This window comes from Balaenoptera musculus, chromosome 9 (assembly GCF_009873245.2).
Source record: "Balaenoptera musculus isolate JJ_BM4_2016_0621 chromosome 9, mBalMus1.pri.v3, whole genome shotgun sequence".
NCBI classification, from domain to species: domain Eukaryota; kingdom Metazoa; phylum Chordata; class Mammalia; order Artiodactyla; family Balaenopteridae; genus Balaenoptera; species Balaenoptera musculus.
In genome coordinates this window covers 45,010,334-45,028,897 of record NC_045793.1, presented here as the reverse complement: position 1 = coordinate 45,028,897, position 18,564 = coordinate 45,010,334, and the positions used below count along the sequence as shown (strand labels likewise).

At 37.9% G+C, this 18,564-nt stretch overlaps 1 protein-coding gene across 11 annotated transcripts in view; it reads left to right on the top strand.

Annotated features, from left to right (window-relative positions):
• The window catches only part of BBS9 (Bardet-Biedl syndrome 9), a 461,337-nt gene that overhangs the window by 19,503 nt on the left and 423,270 nt on the right, over positions 1–18,564 (top strand). For all 11 annotated transcript variants that reach the window (XM_036863487.1, XM_036863483.1, XM_036863488.1 and 8 more), the window contains exons 7-8: positions 1,062–1,126; positions 6,822–6,935. In XM_036863487.1, the coding sequence (XP_036719382.1) occupies positions 1,062–1,126; positions 6,822–6,935 (179 nt within the window). The remainder of the gene's footprint in view (positions 1–1,061; positions 1,127–6,821; positions 6,936–18,564) is intronic.

Sequence of the window (18,564 nt, the reverse complement as noted above, 5' to 3'; positions counted from 1 at the left end):
TCAAGACCCCAGTCCAGGCCTTCAGACTTCAACTATAGTCCTTTCAGTTTAGAACAGAGTCTGCATCAGAGGTCGAACATCAGAGGCCTGCTTGCAGATTAGTTTTAAATTTAAAAGAATTGCCAACATTTAGGAATGAGAAATTTTCACATAAAATCCCTGCTTTCTGGCTTTTCTTGAAAAAAATGTGGAGATCTGGCCACAAGCCCAGAGCTGAGTAGTCGTTGCCTCCTTTAGTCTGGCCCTAGTCTCCAATTGATCACAGCCATTTACACCCTTTATTCACTTACACCTTCTGACTTGACCCTTGAAGACTTTGAAGTTGGGATTTCTAGATTGTGCCTTGTCTCTGGAAACCACTTGATAGGGGCTGGGAAGTGTAGTGGTGGCAATGGCCGTTTATTTCTATTTGAGATTTAGACCAAACTGAAATATTTTCAATACCTTTAGTATAATTTCAGACCTCCATGTGATATATGCCTTTTGCCAATGATGATTAGCATTCTGTAGTGCTTTATATTTTACAAGGTGCTTTCACATGATTTTTATTTCATTTAATTTAAACCTCTTATTTTCCAAAAGGGGAAATAGTCTTAGAGAGTGTAAGTGACTTGCTCAAGCCAGGACCAGAACGTGGGTCTCCCCCTCCACACACACCCTGCGGCTTGCGGGATCTTAGTTCCCTAACCAGGGATCGTACCCGCACCCACTGCAATGGAAACGCGAAGTCTTAACCACTGAACTGCCAGGGAAGTACCATGTGGATCTCCTTATTGTGGGAGAGCACTCATGAAGGCGCCTCTGATATGACTTTTGCTGGGAGACTCCCTTGGCTTCAATGTGAAGGCAGCTCCTTGAGGCAGAGTCCTTGGGCCTCTGGTATTACCAAACTGGTTGCTTGTTGTCCAATTTATTTTTCAGCTTTGAATGTTATCTAGTGAATTATTTAGTTCACTCATGATAGGTTATGGTTAAAATCTCTTTTTAAAATCATTTTGTCATTTTTTTGGGTTACATCTGAAACTAGTATTTAAACTTTTAAAACTTTCCCTGTTTTTCAGAGGTACTGAAATGCTTCATTTGGCTGTGTTGCATTCTAGAAAACTGTGTGTCTACTCTGTCTCAGGTAAGAAACATTTTTTTCTAATGTAGAATTTGTACTAAAATCTGGACTTCTTAATATTATGTAAGAATAGTTAATATTCACTCAGTTGAAGGTTTTCTTATCTTGCTTAGCATTTTCCCATTGTTCATTTATTCTTTCAGGTACAAAGGCTATTACATTTTCTTGGTCTGCTATTTCCATGCATACTTAAATTTCTATCACTGTAGAGGGTTCCTTGGAATCTCCTTCCTCTGAGGAATTGTGTGCAGGATTGCCTATGACTAATAGAGGCCAATTCTGGGTATTTAGGACACTTGAGTCTTAAGAAATGTTCAACAGCAACAGCAAAATTCATTAGATGCTGAGTCATGGTGGTTTAAAGTACATTTTCTTTGGTGAACCTCGAGTATTTCTCTTTACAGTTCCAATTTCTTGGCTTTTGGTTGTCTTCACTCAACCAGACCTCAAGGCATTTATTTGAGACTTAATTAGGTTTCATTCTCTGACATGGTTCTGTGGGTACAAGTATGAAAGTTAACTGCGTTTTGGTTTCAGCATTTTGGCCCTTATTAAATATGAAAAGGTAACTTACAAATTTTGTTTCAGTTATTAGATAAATTTTAGTCCGAGTTGACAGTTATTTTTATGACGTGCAATATGGGGGAATCTTTTAACGGATACAATAAAGCTGAGTGTCTGTGGACCTATTGCTTATACAAAAGATACTCTCTTTCGGAATTTGCTGTAAATGTTAGCTTCTAGGATTTGGATGTCTCACATTCATTTTCTTGATTTGGGCTTTCTTTGTATTTTGCTTTCAATTTGAGTCATGATTCATATTTACTGTCACTGAGCTGGATTGTTTTTTTAAAATAAATTTATTTATTTTATTTTTGGCTGCTTTGGGTCTTCGTTGCCGTGCGCGGGCTTTCTCTAGTTGTGGTGAGCAGGGGCTGCTCTTCGTTGCGGTGCGTGGATTCCCATTGTGGCTTCTCTTGTTGCGGAGCACAGGCTCTATGCAGGGGCTTCAGTAGTTGTGGTGCATGGGCTCAGTAGTTGTGGCTCGCGGGCTCTAGAGCGCAGCCTCAGTAGTTGTGGCACACGGGCTTAGTTGCTCTGCAGCATGTGAGATCCTCCCCAACCAGGGCTCGAACCCATGTCCCCTGCATTGGCAGGTGGATTCCCAACCAGTGCACCACCAGGGAAGTTCCAGAGCTGGATATTCTTAGGCCATCTCTTTTTGGGGCAAAGATCTATTAGATTTTGAAGGCAGCCTTGATATACGGTGTGTGGTAGGCATACTTGTTGAATGAATGAATGAACTTATTTCTAGGTAATGCTGAGGCAATTGGTAGTGGCTATTTATTACTCTCTGTATGTTATTTTCTTTCTTCTTTTCCTTCTCTGTTACCACTATCATTTTCTTTTCCATTTCCATTCTATTTATATCAGAGGCCTGGTAAACTACCTCTTACTGTCATTGCTAAATACTCTTATTGGTTTCATGGTAAAAGATGTTGCTCCTCCTAGTGGTAGGGCAGATATTTAGTGTTCCAGAGTAAATGGAGAAGGTATGATATAGGCTACTTTATTGCAGGAATGTAGTTGTTCCTCTGTTTTCCATCATAAGCCTGTTAACTTCAAGTGATATTTTATTAACAGGTATGGAGGAGGAGAACTTGCCCACAGTAACTCTTGAATACTGCTTTTGGGGTACTGGTCCCTTCTAGAGGCTCTGGGAGCTCTCAGAGGGCAGGAGAGGGACACATCCTAAAATCTAGAAATTAGGTTAGACTCTTGGCCTTCCCTGGTCCCGTTTGAATGATGGCTCAGAAAGCCAGAAGTCTCTAGAGTTTCACTGGGGTGTAGGGCATAGACTAGGGATGAAATGTGTGTTTATCAAAAAAGGCTAGTGAAAGAAACTGTCATGTTTGGTCACAACTTGTTTATGGGACATTGGTATCCTCCTTCAAATTAGTGTTGATAATGAAAGTTATTTGTCACGGGAATGGCGATTTTATTGCTCTTTTATTCTTTCTATTCATTTACAAGCTTTGTATTCTCTGGGGATGAGGAGTTGTCCAAACTACATTCCCTTACACTCCACCTCATTTTCCTTCTCTGTCTCTCATTTCTTCAGCTTCCTATGATATTCATAGCCTGACAATTTGTATATTTTTCCTGGCTTGGCTTAAATTGAGAAGCAGAGAAGTTAATGTTTTTGTTCTCTTGAATATGTTTCTTGAGGTACCAGACTGAACTTTTACCTAGCTTTTACTGTAACAGGGGAAGCATAAACACTTTCTAGTTTAAGTGAAACCACTGGTGTCAGCAGATGAAAAGTGTTAGCTGAACTTGACATCCTTAACCCTGACGGCCCCCTCCCCAAATGTTTTTTGTTTTCTTTTATGCGCTAATGTGCTCCTAAAAAATATTTGAGGCAAATTAGAGGAGACCTCCTGGATATAGCAAACAACTCTTAATAATCAGAGGCTAGTGTGCTGACTTTTTTTTGGGGGGGGTGATATGTCATTAAATGCAGGCTTAATACAGAAAAACAGCAGGGTCTTGCTGACCTGAACTTTGCCCATCTTATACTCTGGTAAAGGAAAAGCATCACATGGCATCTCAGATTCCTTCCTGATGGGCTGCAGTTTCTGAGTAAATGGTTACAGATGTGTGAGCTTAAGCCATACTGATTATGTTCTTTTAAATATTCTTTTCCAAAAATTTTGTACTTACTAAGCATTTGACATATTTATAGAATTTTAATATTTGCCGTGAGAGGGCAAAAGGATGTCTCTTTACTTTTGACAGGGTTATATAACCTAATTTGATTATTTAATACAATGAACCTTTTAGCTTACTCTGTAATGGCTTTTATTTCATTTAACATCATTAGATTTCTCAGCAGTTATGTAAAATTACACCAAAACCTGTTTTCAAGGTGACCTTTGATTGTCCAGAGAATTATTTTGTTTAAATTAGGTCTTGTTTAAATAAGACCATCAGCATAAATGTTCTGATATCCATTTACTATCTAATTGATGAAACTTTACATTAACTTTAGCTATATATAGACTATTATTATAGATATACATTTACTGTATTCAGTCTGTATATTCAAGGACAAAACCTATGTAAGTAATTTTAATCTTATGTCATCAATGCTTCTCTAGAAAACAAGTGATCAGAATTTTTAGATTTTCAGGTACTACCTTTATTCCAAGTTAGTATTGAAGGAAGATAAATTGTCTTTTGTTCTCCATAGGTGCACTAATACATTTTAAAGTGCTGTCACCTGAAATTTAAAAACTTACCAATGCATTTGCAGCTTTTTCAAGACATAAATCCTAATGTCATTTCATGCAAGTTTGTTTAAATATTGACTGCTGACCCTTGTGTTCACTGGCCTTTTGGCTAGCAGGCATGCGTAAGTGCATTCCTTACTCGGAGGGGTCCATCTGGTTTTAGGTGCAGAATGAAATTTGGAATTTCTGTAGGGACAAACCAAAAGTTTCTTGGATCTTTTTTTTTCCTGGTTTCTTAGAGGCTAGAACTGTCCTTAGGTCAATGCTGTGAGTTATGTTTTTAGAGTTTTTGTTTTTTGTTTTTGCCCGTGTGGCTGGTATGGTTGTGATTACCACCAGTTTCTCTGGACCTTACAGATTTTACTACCATTTAGGTTCCAGAAAACTTTCAATCTCCTGTCAGGGTTAGCTGGCAAATTTGAGTCTTTCTCTTTGTTTTTTTACTCTATTGGTATGTGAGTTGTTAGCATTTTCAGGGGCATAGATCTGAGTAGAAGTGGTTCTCCTCCAAGAAATCCTTGCCTGTTAGTTTTTCTCTTTCAACCCTCCACCTTCCAAATGAGGAAGAGAAAGCCAGGGAGAGAAAGGTGGAGGTGAAAATAACATATATATATTATATTGAAGTATAGTTGATTTACAATGTTGTGTTAATTTCTGCTGTACAGCAAAGTGATTCAGTTATCTATATATCTATATATATCTATATATAGATATATATATACACACACACACATTCTTTTTTATATTCTTTTCCATTATGGTTTATCACAGGATATTGAGTATAGTTCCCTGTGCTATACAGTAGGACCTTGTTGTTTATCCATTCTATATATAATAGTTTGCATCTGCTAACCCCAAACTCCCAATTCATCCCTCCCCAGGAAATAACATATTTTTGATGCTGCTTTTTTTTTTCAATTTTGGAAATTGTCATTGGCTTACCAGGTTCCCTGAAAGTTGTTAAATGATGGACAACCAGGTACCAGGATATATAGTGCTGGCTCTGAAGACCTAGTTTGAGTACTGTGTCCCTTATCAGCTATGTGATTTTGGGGGAAATTTATTGAATTCTTTTTTAAACTTAAGGTGCCTCAGTTGTAAAGTGGAAGTAGAAATACTTCTGTTCTTACAACCTCAGTGTACACTGGTGAATCCTTCTGGACAAAAAACAAACAAGTAAATGCACATGTATAAATATGTATATACATACATACACACAAACATATATTTAGATTTTTTAAAAATAAATTTACTTATTTATTATTATTACTTTTTTATTTTTGGCTGTGTTGGGTCTTTGTTACTGCACGCAGGCTTTCTTCAGTAGTTGTGGCACATGGGCTCAGTAGTTGTGGCTTGTGGGCTCTAGAGCACAGGCTCAGTAGTTGTGGCACACGGGTTCGTTGCTCCGCGGCATGTGGGATCTTCACAGGCCAGGGCTCGAACCTGTGTCCCTTGCATTGGCAGGCAGATTCTTAACCACTGTGCCACCAGGGAAGCCCCTATATTTAGATTGTTTTAATCATCTAATATTATCCAGTTTGGGACTATTTCATTTGCTTTGTGATATTTTAAGTTTTTCTTTTAACTTTTGCATTTTTGAACGAATGACAAAGATGCTTCTTAATGGAAAATGTTACATTTGGAATCATTTTTCTTTCTAACACCTCTTTTAATCATAATGTTCTTGCCTGATCACTAGGATATAGCTCTAACTGTATATACTCTAGAAAGCCTAACAACTAGAGAGTAAAATGCGGATAAAGAATCTTTTCTCATTTGGAATGAACTACAAAGTGATTGTAGCACATATGATCTATTAAATGCAGGGAAAGTATTTTTCTTTGTTTTGAAGGAGATTCTTCTTGGCAGACTTCAAAGAAAACATATTGCTATTTACTTGCTGAGAGAAGCTTTAGATCTCTCTATTAAATTAGAACATAATATATTAGGGGCTTGAATATTTTGAGAGTTGGGACAGAAAATTGAATTGCTTGAAAGTGTGGGGAATTTTTTTCTTAGACACTTTGATTCATGTCTTTGGTCTATCATTGTTATAAATGCAGGGAACTTAACCTCATTTATTTCAGAACTGAAATTGGAGGATTTTGTTGTTACTTAAATAATTACACTTTACTCAGACATAAAGGACATAGATAACAAAATGTCACCCAGGGTAGTATTTCATCTATTGGTATAATCTAGCCGAGACTTAAATTGTTTTAACTGTGCTGGCATTCTGTGTCATCAGTATGCTAATTGTTCATAATACATATGCTTTAGTGCTTTGCCATTTTAAATTTCACTGAAATTGAATTACTTGGAATTGGTAAGAGGATGAGAAGATATTAATATATTTTAATGTAAACAAATACAAAGCAGTCTTTTTATTTTTTTCTTTTTAGGAAGCTTGGGTAATGTGGAACATGGGACCCAATATCAGATCAAATTGATGTATGAACATAATCTTCAGAGAACAGCCTGCAATATGACTTATGGATCATTTGGTGGTGTAAAAGGTAATTTGCATTTAATCATGAGTGTGCTATTGTAAGGGCCAGAATATTTGGCCGTATAAAAATGGAGAATTATGTGGTATGAATCTTAGAGAGAGTTAAACATATTTTATTGAAACCTTTATATTCAAATACTTGGGCAAAGTAATAAAAAAAGAAAACTTTAAACATTGAATGTGTTTGATTTTCATATAACCAGCACTTTTATGTGGTCTACACAGACATTTCTAAAACTGTCTTTTCTTTACATTTTGTCTTTTATAAATGAGCTGACTGAAATTGAGCTTTTCTGTGGTGGAACTGTGTCCCTGCCTCTCTCAGTGGAAGAAGGGGTTGATCTTTTCGTTGATGGGGGTCCCTGCTCTACTTAGGCAGGGTATAGGCAGGGTGAAGCTGTAGACCCCTGTCTCCACCCAATCCACCTCCAGGGCCACTGTACAGGGTTGTGCAGATTGTTTCTAAACCAGGGCACCTGGACCAGGGGCACGTGGAGACTGAAATGCAGACCTGATCCTGCTCATCAAGCCATGTGCTCTGGCCTGGAATAAACATCCCCAGAGGAAGGGTGCCTTTCCTAAATTTCACAAAGGCATTACCTTTGCGAAGTACTGGCTCAGTGAGGCTGGGTTCCTCCCACCCTGGTGGTATCTCTTTCTAATTAGCGCAAGGGCTGCCACCGTAGTTCCAGAGCTTCTGAGTTACCAGGGCTTGGTGCTTGCTTGTGTATACTGTTGCTGTTGGTGTGGGAGAATAATTTACAATCCAACTCCTCTCACTTCACTGTGACAGGACGATAGAGGAGCTGCTAGTGCTGAAATGAGGATAGGAAGCCAGGTGTCGACACCTGTGTGATTGTGTGTGTGTGTGTGTGGGGGGGCACCTGATGAACATGTAACTAGGGATTTTATAATATAGCTCTCTTTGGGCTCAAGTTTTTATGAGTTTATTGTTTAACTGTTGTGTTAATAAAAAGTAGGCTACCTGTGTTAGATTTTGCTTTAGTGACACAAAAAGTGTCTTTATTTTGGAAGCATCCTTCATTCATGTGAACTCACTTTTTTCATATATAGAGGTAAAGGCAAGAATATTTTGGGTGGTAATGTAAAAATAAACATTTTGTGTAATTAAAGTGATATGAGACAAAACACTTGGCTGGATTGCAGTATTGCTTACCTTGAGTAACAGGAATGTTTGGATTATTTGAAGAATATGGGAGATGTCTAGAGTGAAATGAAGAGAGGAAAGAAAAAGCTAAAATTTGATGAGAGGCTAACTTCTGTGAGGTGTCCCCTCCCAACTTCAGCTGTTAGAACTGATTTCCACTGTTCTTTAAAAAAATGTCTGATATGATCGGGGGACCTAGGTCTCCCCTGTTTAATTAACTATTTTCCATGTTCTTTCCCCTACTAAATCCCCAAAAGAAAAATGGCTAAATTCCATACATCTGGAGTAAAAAAAATTATTATATGAGGAAAAAGTGCTTTGGCTAAATGAAAGTAAGTTTTTATTTTTTGGTAGTATCAAGACATTTACTTATTTTAAAATTTATTTATTTTTTATTTTATTTATTTTTGGCTGTGTTGGGTCTTTGTTGCTGTGCACAGGCTTTCTCTTGTTGCGGCGAGCAGGGGCCACTCTTTGCCGCGGTACGCAGGCTTTTCATTGCAGTGGCCTCTCCTGCTGTGGAGCACGGGCTCTAGGCGTGCGGGCTTCAGCAGTTGTGGCTCGTGGGCTCAGTAGTTGTGGCTCACGGGCTCTAGAGCGCAGGCTCAGTAGCTGTGGCGCACGGGCTTAGTTGCTCCGAGGCATGTGGGATCTTCCTGGACCAGGGCTCGAACCTCTGTCCCCTGCATTAGCAGGCAGATTCCCAGCCACTGTGCCACCAGGGAAGCCCTATTTTTAACAAGACAATTCTTTAGATCACATGTCAAATGTTATCTTACATTGATTGCACTGTACTTTTAGTTTTATTACCAGATCAAGTTAACCCAATTAAAATAAAGTTTTAAATAAATTAAATAAAAAAGAAATTCCTTGCTTTTGTGTGACATTTTTGCTATATTCAGTAATGGACTTTCAAAGTAATTAGAGTTGCTACTAGTTTTGGAAAGAATAGGTAACTTTGTACTTATATATCTTCTCTTAGTTCTTAAATTATGCCTTACATTTAAAAAGTACCTTCTGAAAAAACAAGAGGTGATTATAAGGTATCTTACTTTCCTATGGTTAAGCAGGATATTTCCCAATTTGAAACAGAGAGATATCCGAGTAGCAGAAGCAATTATTCGTTTCATGGGTTTGAAACACTTGCATAATATCATTGAGGTATCTAAAAGAAAACATGAAAAAGTAGTGGGGTGGTAAGGTAGTAAAAATTAGCCTTTTTGGGGGATTGGCATGGGGAATGGGGAGTTACTGCTAGTGGTTACAAGGGTTCTTTTTGGGATGATGAAAATGAACTCAAATTAGATTATGGTGATGGTTGCACAGCTCTATAAATACACTGAAAACTACTGAGTTGTATACTTTTAAGGGGTGGTAAGTAAATTATATCTTAATTGTAAAACTGTTAAAAAATTATCCATGGGATAAAACTTGCTGCTAGAGTGGTGATAGTACAGTCTGTACATCCTACATGGCTTGTGGCCATGTAAAATTTTACAGTACTATTACAAAGCAGGTTGGCTGTTAAGAACTGTGAAAATGTTCTTGAATGCTGATATGTGGTTTACGGGAATGTATATTGGAAGTGATCCAAAATGTGAAAAAGTCATATCAAATTGACATATATTTATTTCCTTCGTCTTTGTCCTCCCTTCCTTCCTTTTGTATATACATATATTTATTTGTAATATAGAAAAATTAGAAGTGATCTAAATGAGTAACAGAGGAGAATGATTAAGTAAGTTTTGATGCATAGATTCAGTGGGTTATTATGAAGCTGTTGAGATTAAGTTTGGTTTGCTGAAATGAACGTCTTTGAATATAAATCTTTGCCCATGTTTCTTATTATTTTCCTAGGATAGAATATAGAAGTGGAGTTATTGAGTCAGAAGGTTACAAAATACTTTTTTTCTCAAAAAAGCACCCCTGCAAACTATATAAATATACTGTAAAAAGTACAGAACTTAGGAAGAAGAAAGTAGAAGTCACCCCAAGAAATGCACATTTCAAAAGAAAGCCTATTTTCTAAGCCTGATGCTGCTAGTGTGTGTCTGATGTGCACCTTTACAGGAGAGAGCGGGTCAGTCTTTTAATCTGAAAACTTCCCTAGGCTTGATCACTTGATCTGAGGTTTTTTTTTTAAATTTTTTATCTGAGTTTAAAAAAGGAAATTGAAAAATTTTTGTCTTCTACCTTCCTCTGTATTTAAGATGTCTTCTTGTGGAATTATTAAGTTGGGTAATCGTGTCAGTAGTCTTCAAGAAAGGAATTAAGCAAAAAGAAAACCTAGCAGCATTTTAAACAAATGTGTTTAGAGTACTGATAGGCAGAGGGAGTTTATTTGGTATGTGCATCAGAATGAACTACCACTAGATGGCAGTCCTCTATAACCTTGGGCTTTAGTTGGGTCTCTCTTTGAATACAGAGGTATGGTAAAAAATCACTAACGGAGGAATTTTTATCCCAAATAATACTTTGCCTTTTGCTAAAAATAAATGTAACTTCAGAAGAGCAATGGAGTGGTTCTTTAAAAAATTAATTATTATAGGTAATACCTCAGAATATAATGTAAAAATGCTTTCTAGATGTTCTTTTCAAATTTTAATTTGCATCCAAATCATAAAGGGATCATGATAAAATTGTAGGTTCTGGCTCTGTAAGTCTGGAATTGGACCTGAGAGTTTGAATTTCTGACAGTCTCCCAACCGATGCCAAGTTGCAGAGATCTAGAGGTTTGCTGCCACCCTGCATCTACTGAGTGCTTATTCTGTACCAGGCACTGTCCTAAGGGCTTTATAGGTTGAGTAACTTAAGATATACTTAGTACATGGTAGAGGAGGGATTCCAACCCAGGCTCTCTGCTTCTAGAATCTTATGGCGTTAACCATACTAAACTGGGCTATCTAGGCTATGAGTAAATTTGCTTTCTCCCTGATTCAGGAAAAAAACTTTCCAATCAGAAAGATGTGTACTTGGTTTGGCTAAAGATGGTGCATAACTTCGGTTCTGCATAGATTATGGAAAACATGTTGGGTAATTTCTAGGTCAGATATTTGCTTTCTCAATTTCATTTCTTTGGTTGGTACTTTGGTTTATAAGAAAAGTACTCCCTAAAATAATCAGAGAGTTTATATGTGTGTGGAGGTAATATATTATTTGAAATCAGCAAAAGAGTAATTACTGTTTTTTTCTAACCTTTTTTTTGTTTGCTTGCTTGTTAAGAAAACCTTTCAAAAATACCCTTTATACATTTGCAAAAACTCAAAGGTACGTTCATTTGATGTCATAAGTTTTGGTTTTACCTCAAGCTATGTTGCAATGTCTATTAATGAGAAAGAAGTGCTAAAGAAATAGGAAATCTAGTTTTATGAACTACTTGAAGAATATTTGCCTAGTAGCTTCCATTATTCAAACTACTACCTGCCATTCCAGAATTTAAATAAAAATTCTTTCCATATTATACTTTTTAGAGGGAAATGATTGAAATGTGTGATATTAGTGGCTATATTGGGCTTTTTTTTTTTTTTAAAACTGTTCTTAAATTTATTTATTTATTTATTTATTTATTTTTGGCTGTGTTGGGTCTTCGTTTCTGTGTGAGGGCTTTCCCTGGTTGCGGCGAGCGGGGGCCAGTCTTCATCGCGGTCGCGGGCCTCTCACTGTTGCGGCCTCTCTCGTTGTGGAGCACAGGCTCCAGATGCGCAGGCTCAGTAGTTGTGGCTCACGGGCCCAGTTGCTCCGGGCATGTGGGATCTTCCCAGACCAGGGCCCGAACCCGTGTCCCCTGCATTGGCAGGCAGACTCTCAACCACTGTGCCACCAGGGAAGCCCTGGGCTTTTTTTTTACAGAGGGGTGTGGAAGATGTGTTTGAAGTTTAAAATGTTTATAGTTTCTTTGATTTTAATCTAAGCCGCTTTTAAAAAAAAAAAAATATTTATTTATTTATTTATTTTTGGCTGTGTTGGGTCTTCGCTTCTGTGGAAGGGCTTTCTCTAGTTGCGGCAAGCAGGGGCCACTCTTCATCGCGGTGCGCGGGCCTCTCACTATCGCGGCCTTTCTTGTTGCGGAGCACAGGCTCCAGACGCTCAGGCTCAGTAGTTGTGGCTCATGGGCCTAGTTGCTCCGCGTCTAAGCCGCTTTTTTGAAGGAACATGTGACTCTGGGTTTTTGTAAATATGGTAGTTTATCTATGCTTTTTATACTATTGACTAATGCTTGCAAAATTTAGTGAGTGACATAAGTATGGACAATCAAATTATAGTTTGGAAATATACTAAATCAATTTTGAAAAGGTGGATTTGAATTGATTTAAAAATATGTAACTAAAATTGGTGTTATTTATTTTGTTTGGTAATTTGAATTCTACTTGTTTTTGAAAAAAGGAACAAGTGATATACCTGCCAGATTTTCCTCTGCTTTTGTTTCATTGTGTCACTACAACTTCCAATGGTTTTTGACATGATACTTTACCTAATTAAGATAAGCTTGCCATTTCAGAATAGTATTTGGAAAAGGACATCATTAATGTTTACTGACAAAAACCCAGTGGTGGAATGAAGAAGGAACATTATTGTTTTAAGGTCAACAACTGTGTATATCTAGTTTGGTAAAATATGATACTTTATGTAGTCTATGTAATGTATCTTGCTACTATCAAGATAAATTTGAGCTAGAATTTCCTTTACTCATAATGTGACTTATAGACCCTATAGTTAGTTGCATCCTCAATTACCCAAAATTTATCCTGTAGGGCTGAGACAGGTTGATGAACCTTATAATGTATAGGAATCTTTCAAATGTGTGACAAGGACAGTGGGAAGAAATAGTTGATTTGTTGGAGATGTATGGGAACTTTCAGGGACTAGAGCAAGTGTGGTAATTGCATCATCTCTCTCTGTGTGTCTGTTTGTCCATCCATCCATCCCTCCATCCATCCATCCATCCAATGCCCATTTACTGAGAGTCTTCTGAATGCCCAGGCACTGTACTAGTTTCTTAGAGTAGAAAGATTATAAAGTCTTTGAGGAGTCTTCGAGGACATAAGATGAAATCTTGATCTGATGAACAAAATGCCTTCCATGATATTTTGTTGAAAAATTTAACTTGAATACATTTTTATTTGAAAAATTACACTGGATTATGATGGGCCAGTTTTGTTCCTTAAAATTTTTTCCCATTACATAATTTGTGCTTTTTAGTCATGTTGAATTATTGCCATCTCTTCATAATGAATTGTGGTTTATTAAAAATAGGCTCTATAATACTTCAATAGTGATTATCACCACCATCTGGTTCTTTATTCAATTTTTAACCTTCTCCAACATTTTGCTTCTTTGCTCTTATTTTTTATATTTATCTTCCATTTATTTATTCATTCATTCTATCTATCTATAATTTTACTGTGGTAAGAAAAATTAACATGAAATCTACTTTTTAAATAGATTTTTAAAAATTGAGGTATTAATTGACATACAACATTATATTAGCTTCATGTGTACAATAGAGTGATCTGATATTTGTATCTCTTAACAGATTTAAAATGATATAACACAGTATTGTTATCTATAGTCTACTCTAATTTTTAAAATTAATTTTCTTGATCATAAATTTTTGTTTTTCATGAGAGTATTTATATTTTGACCTTACCTGGTAATAAACAACTCAAGACTTAAAAAAATGTTGCCATCAAAACCCAAAACTTCCCAATTTCTGTATAGGCCACAATTCTGCTTTTCCACTGGATGTGCTTCTTTTCTCTTTCGAATCTTGCCTTTGGTACAACTGAGAATTCTTTTGATTGCAGTTGACAGTTGGCTTAAGCAAGAGTAAGAAATTTACTGGCTCTCATCATCTGGGCCTTCAACGTGATCAGATCTGTTTTCTCTCTTTTCATCTCTTGCTTCCGTTTCCTTGGACAGGCTATTTCCCCCTGGTTACAAGATGGCTATAGCAGCTCTAAATTTTACTTCTCAGATTCTAGTCCATGTGAAAAAGTGCCTGCTTTCCTCCCAGAAGGCTCAGCAAAGCTCTCTTTCCAATTCAGTGGCTCTGGTTGGGCATCTCTGAACTGTTACTCTCACCAAAGAAATGTGATTACACTTGGGCTAGAGTTACTTTTGCTGAAGGTATAGTGAATTCTCCTTTTACAAATAAGATTGAGAGTGGGGAGGGGTGGATCTTCGGGGGAATATCAGTGAATAATTAACTGTGGTGAGTTTGAGGATTTCAGAGCTGTTCAAGGAAAAAGACTGTGAGATGGCAGTAGCACACAATGAGCTTTTTTTGGGTGGTGCTTTGACAGGATTTCTTATGAGGGGAAGTCCCTTGCAGCAGGAGATCTTCCAGAGACAGTGACACAGGACCACCACCCAGAAGGGGAAGAGGGCAAGGAAACTCCCAGGGGAGGCGGAAGTTCGAGTGGGGCTTATGTGTCTAGGTGAAGTTGCTCAGATGCAGGATATTGAGTCTCTGTCAGGGAGCTGTGAAGGGCAACCATGACTTGGAACCTTTTATAGCCCCAGGATTTGTCTTATATGTGGCTAGCAGATGTTAGTTGCAGTTTCGCAGGGTATGCAAAGAACGTACACTCTAAATGGGTAAAGATATGCTAATTTGGGCTATATTTAAAGCAGTTGGAGGTGTGAACATTTGAGTTTGGTATCTATCTGCGGGTTTTGAGTTCACTGTCAGCCTGCTGTGAGGAAGTAAACAATGTAGGGTAACGTGCCTTTCCTTTAAAATGGCAAAAAGTTTCACACATTGATTTTAAACCTATGCACATTTTATATTCTGGGAAAGCCATCTTGAGGTGCACATAGGGTGTGTCCAGTCACACCTCAGGATCTTTGGTAACATTGTCTGCTGGTGGATGGGGAGTATCCTGTATCAGTACTCTGGGACTGATGGGCAGTACCCTGTATCAGTACTCTGGGACTGATGGGGAGCATGTGTGACAGCACTTCTGACAGTCATCGATGCCCTCTGCTGATTCTCAGTTCTGTTTTTTCTTCATCTGTCTTTCATTTGTTATCTTCCCCTTTTTCTCTCTCCTTTTTTTTTTTTTTTTTTTTTTTTTTTTAAATTTTTTATTTATTTATTTATTTATTTATTTTTGGCTGTGTTGGGTCTTCGTTTCTGTGCGAGGGCTTTCTCTAGTTGTGGCAAGCGGGGGCCACTCTTCATCGCGGTGCGCGGGCCTCTCACTATCGCGGCCTCTCTTGTTGCGGAGCACAGGCTCCAGACGCGCAGGCTCAGTAATGGTGGCTCACGGGCCTAGTTGCTCCGCGGCATGTGGGATCTTCCCAGACCAGGGCTCGAACCCGCGTCTCCTGCACTGGCAGGCAGATTCTCAACCACTGCGCCACCAGGGAAGCCCTCCCTGCCTTTTTTTGTAGTGCGTTTGTGGAATTGCCAGGGCAATCTCTCTTTATCTTGCTCAAGACAGGGCAACTCTGTCTGGGTCAGTTTGCTTTTTTATGGTGCTGGTGAATTTTCCTTGCCTTTACTCCTACCCAACCAGAGATGAGTTTGTTTTCTTTTCTGACACACTGTTTTGAGGGCTAGATGTTGCTCAGGGAGTATTTGTGGCTGTGGCAGCCGTACTGGACCATCCGGCCTCAGCCCTGTCTTTTGTGGTTTTGTTCATCGTCTTGGATCACTGTTTACTCCACCTGGATGGTCTTTAACTTGTTATTTTGGAAGGTGGGAGGGTATTCTTGGGCTTTGGATTTTCTCTGTGCTGACTTCCTCCCCACTCCCCCTCTTCCTCCCACCCCGCCCTTTCCTTCTGGCCCCTTGTGGGTATGTGTGAGGCTTCTCTAGCCCATCTTCCCCTCCCCATCCTCATCATCATTGTTGGAGATATTTAGTGTGGCTGCTATTCTTACGGTCTATGGCCTTTACTGTTGTTTTTCTTTTGGCAGAAAAACACCAACGTGGTAAAATTTGTTTTACTTATCTGATAGAAAGGGAATGTGGTAAAGGTAGAAGTTTTGTTATTCTGGGCATTTCCATTTCTCCAGGCTGTCTATATCCCTTCTGGGTCTGTCTTTCCCTAAATTTGGGAGTTTTAGTAAGGTTTCAGAATTTTGTTTATTCACTACCTCACCACCCCTCCTCCTTATGTGGAGTTTGGATTTAGCACCTTCAAAAAATGCACTAAGTCTAGCCCTGAAGATTCTTGGAAACATCTACGTTTCATGATGGTCACCATTTTTCAAAGCTTATGGCATGAAGTTGTGTTCTTTCTTTTGTTCCACTGTTGCTGGTGTATGTTTACTATTCTTTTTATCATTTAATTATTTATTTGTTTGTTTAGTCCACAATGTTACATTTTTGAAAGGGTTTTTTGAAAGTAGTTTGTGGACTGCCAGATTTGATGAATGGATGTTTATTGTAAAAATTCTTCTGGATTCAACAGTTCAGTTGTTTGGATGATTCTGGTAGACTCCTGGATAGATGATCTTTTATTTTATTTCTATTATTTGAGCTATTTATTTAGTACAGATTAATTTCTTTGTACTTGGTGCGAACGTCTTTTTGCCAGATTGTTCTTGGCTTTTAAACTGTGGGTTCTTGGCTTTTAAATTATGTGTGTGTGTGTGTGTTTTAATGTGGTCAAATCGTTCCTTTCCTGTTCAATTTATTCTATTTGTTCTAAGTTTAGAAAGATCTCTCCCTTGCAGAGTTTTGATGTTTCTGTCTTCTGTAGTTTGATTTTCCAACAGGCATTTTTATATTTATTTATAGAGAAGACTATATGGAGAGAGCTAATGTTTATTATCTTCTCTATGTTGTGCTATTGCATTTAACCCTGTAAGATAGGTGACTTAATTACCATTTCCCAGATTGGGAAACAGAAGCTCACAGACCATAAGTGTTTTGCTGCAAATCATACCTGGACAGAGGGAGGCCTTGAATCCAGAGCTATCTGATTTGTAGACTTAAAAAATTATTCACAACCTAAAAGTTGAGAGTTATGTTTTATTTGGTGGGAGTTTTAAGGACTTCAAGCCCGGCAGACAACATCTCAAGCAACCCTGAGAAAACTGCTCTGAGGAGGCAAGTGGGGGAGCCAGGTTATACGGACATTCTGAAACAAAGGGCGAGTAATTGGGAACATCAAAAGATCATTGTTAATTAAAGAAAACCAGATATCCCAAGTTAAGGAATTTAACGCTTTTCTGTGTCTGGGAAGATGCAAGAGTCTGGACTCACTGAAATCATTCCTTTGATATGCACCTCAGCTATCTGGGGCCAGTATCCTGTATTTTTACATCCTGAGTTTCCTCAGGGCTCACTGTGGGGAGTGGCTGCAGTCTGATGGCTGCTAGATGGCAGGTATTCTTTCCTTTCTGAGTTTCCTCAGGGCTCACTGGCTCACGTTGGAGGGCTGCAATTGCTGATGACTGTGACATCCTTTGTTTATTGATATGGCAGGAACTATTCCGTTTCTCAGATTCTAAAGCCTATGTTATTTCTAATACATCACCTCTTATTTAATTGCCTTTCTAGTTAGAGGATTTATGTGAACCGTGAGAGAGGAAGGAGAAGGAGCCTTTTCTGTAAGCTTAATGAGGGCAGACACCATATTTTTTGTTCACCATCGTGTGTCTAATGTCTTGCACAGTCCTTGGCACTTAGTGGGCTAAATAAGTATTTGTTGAGTGAATGAACCAAAATACCCATGTAACTGAGCAGGGCCGACGTCATACACATCAGGCTTTCAAGGTTATTTTTCAGAAAAAAACGTTAGCCCGGTGCCCTCATTCTAGCCGACTTCTGAGTTTTGTTTTCTTCTTTAACAGGCACGTGTTGAACATCTACTACAGTGCATGGGTCATGGTAATTACTGTTAACCACCATAGTGGTAAAAGTGGAAGTGATTACTTGGGCTTCCTGGATTCACCTTTGCTCAAATTATTTCTCAATATGCCAGTGAGGCAGCACTTATACAAGACAAACTTACCAATAGAAATAATCAGTTTTTTCATCTACTTGGGGTTGTGTTTCTATACATTATTGATTCTTTTGTTATTAATATGTTTTTCAGCATAAAATGATATTCAAAATTATTTGAGTGTTTGTGATAATGTTCACAAATCAAAAAGTTTTTATTTTTCAAAAATTATTTAAATTCTTTAATATTTAGTATAAAAGACATTTCTTCTCTTTAACCCTTTTATCTCTCTTGTTTTTGTGCCTTGTGAAAGCTCATTTTCCTTTAATTCTTTCAGTTCTTTTATTTTACTTTGATTTTTTCAGTCAAATGGAACTTCAAAAAAATAGAATTTTTATCAAGGAAAGGTTAATGTTAGAGTGTAGACATAATATGGGCATGGTATAGATTATAAAGGTCTGACAGCACAGTAGTCCCACGTTTGTGACTGAGGTGGAAAGAAAATACTATATATAAAAGGTTCAGTATGTTTGGGAATATAATTGTCAGTAAAGGAGGCGAACAGATTT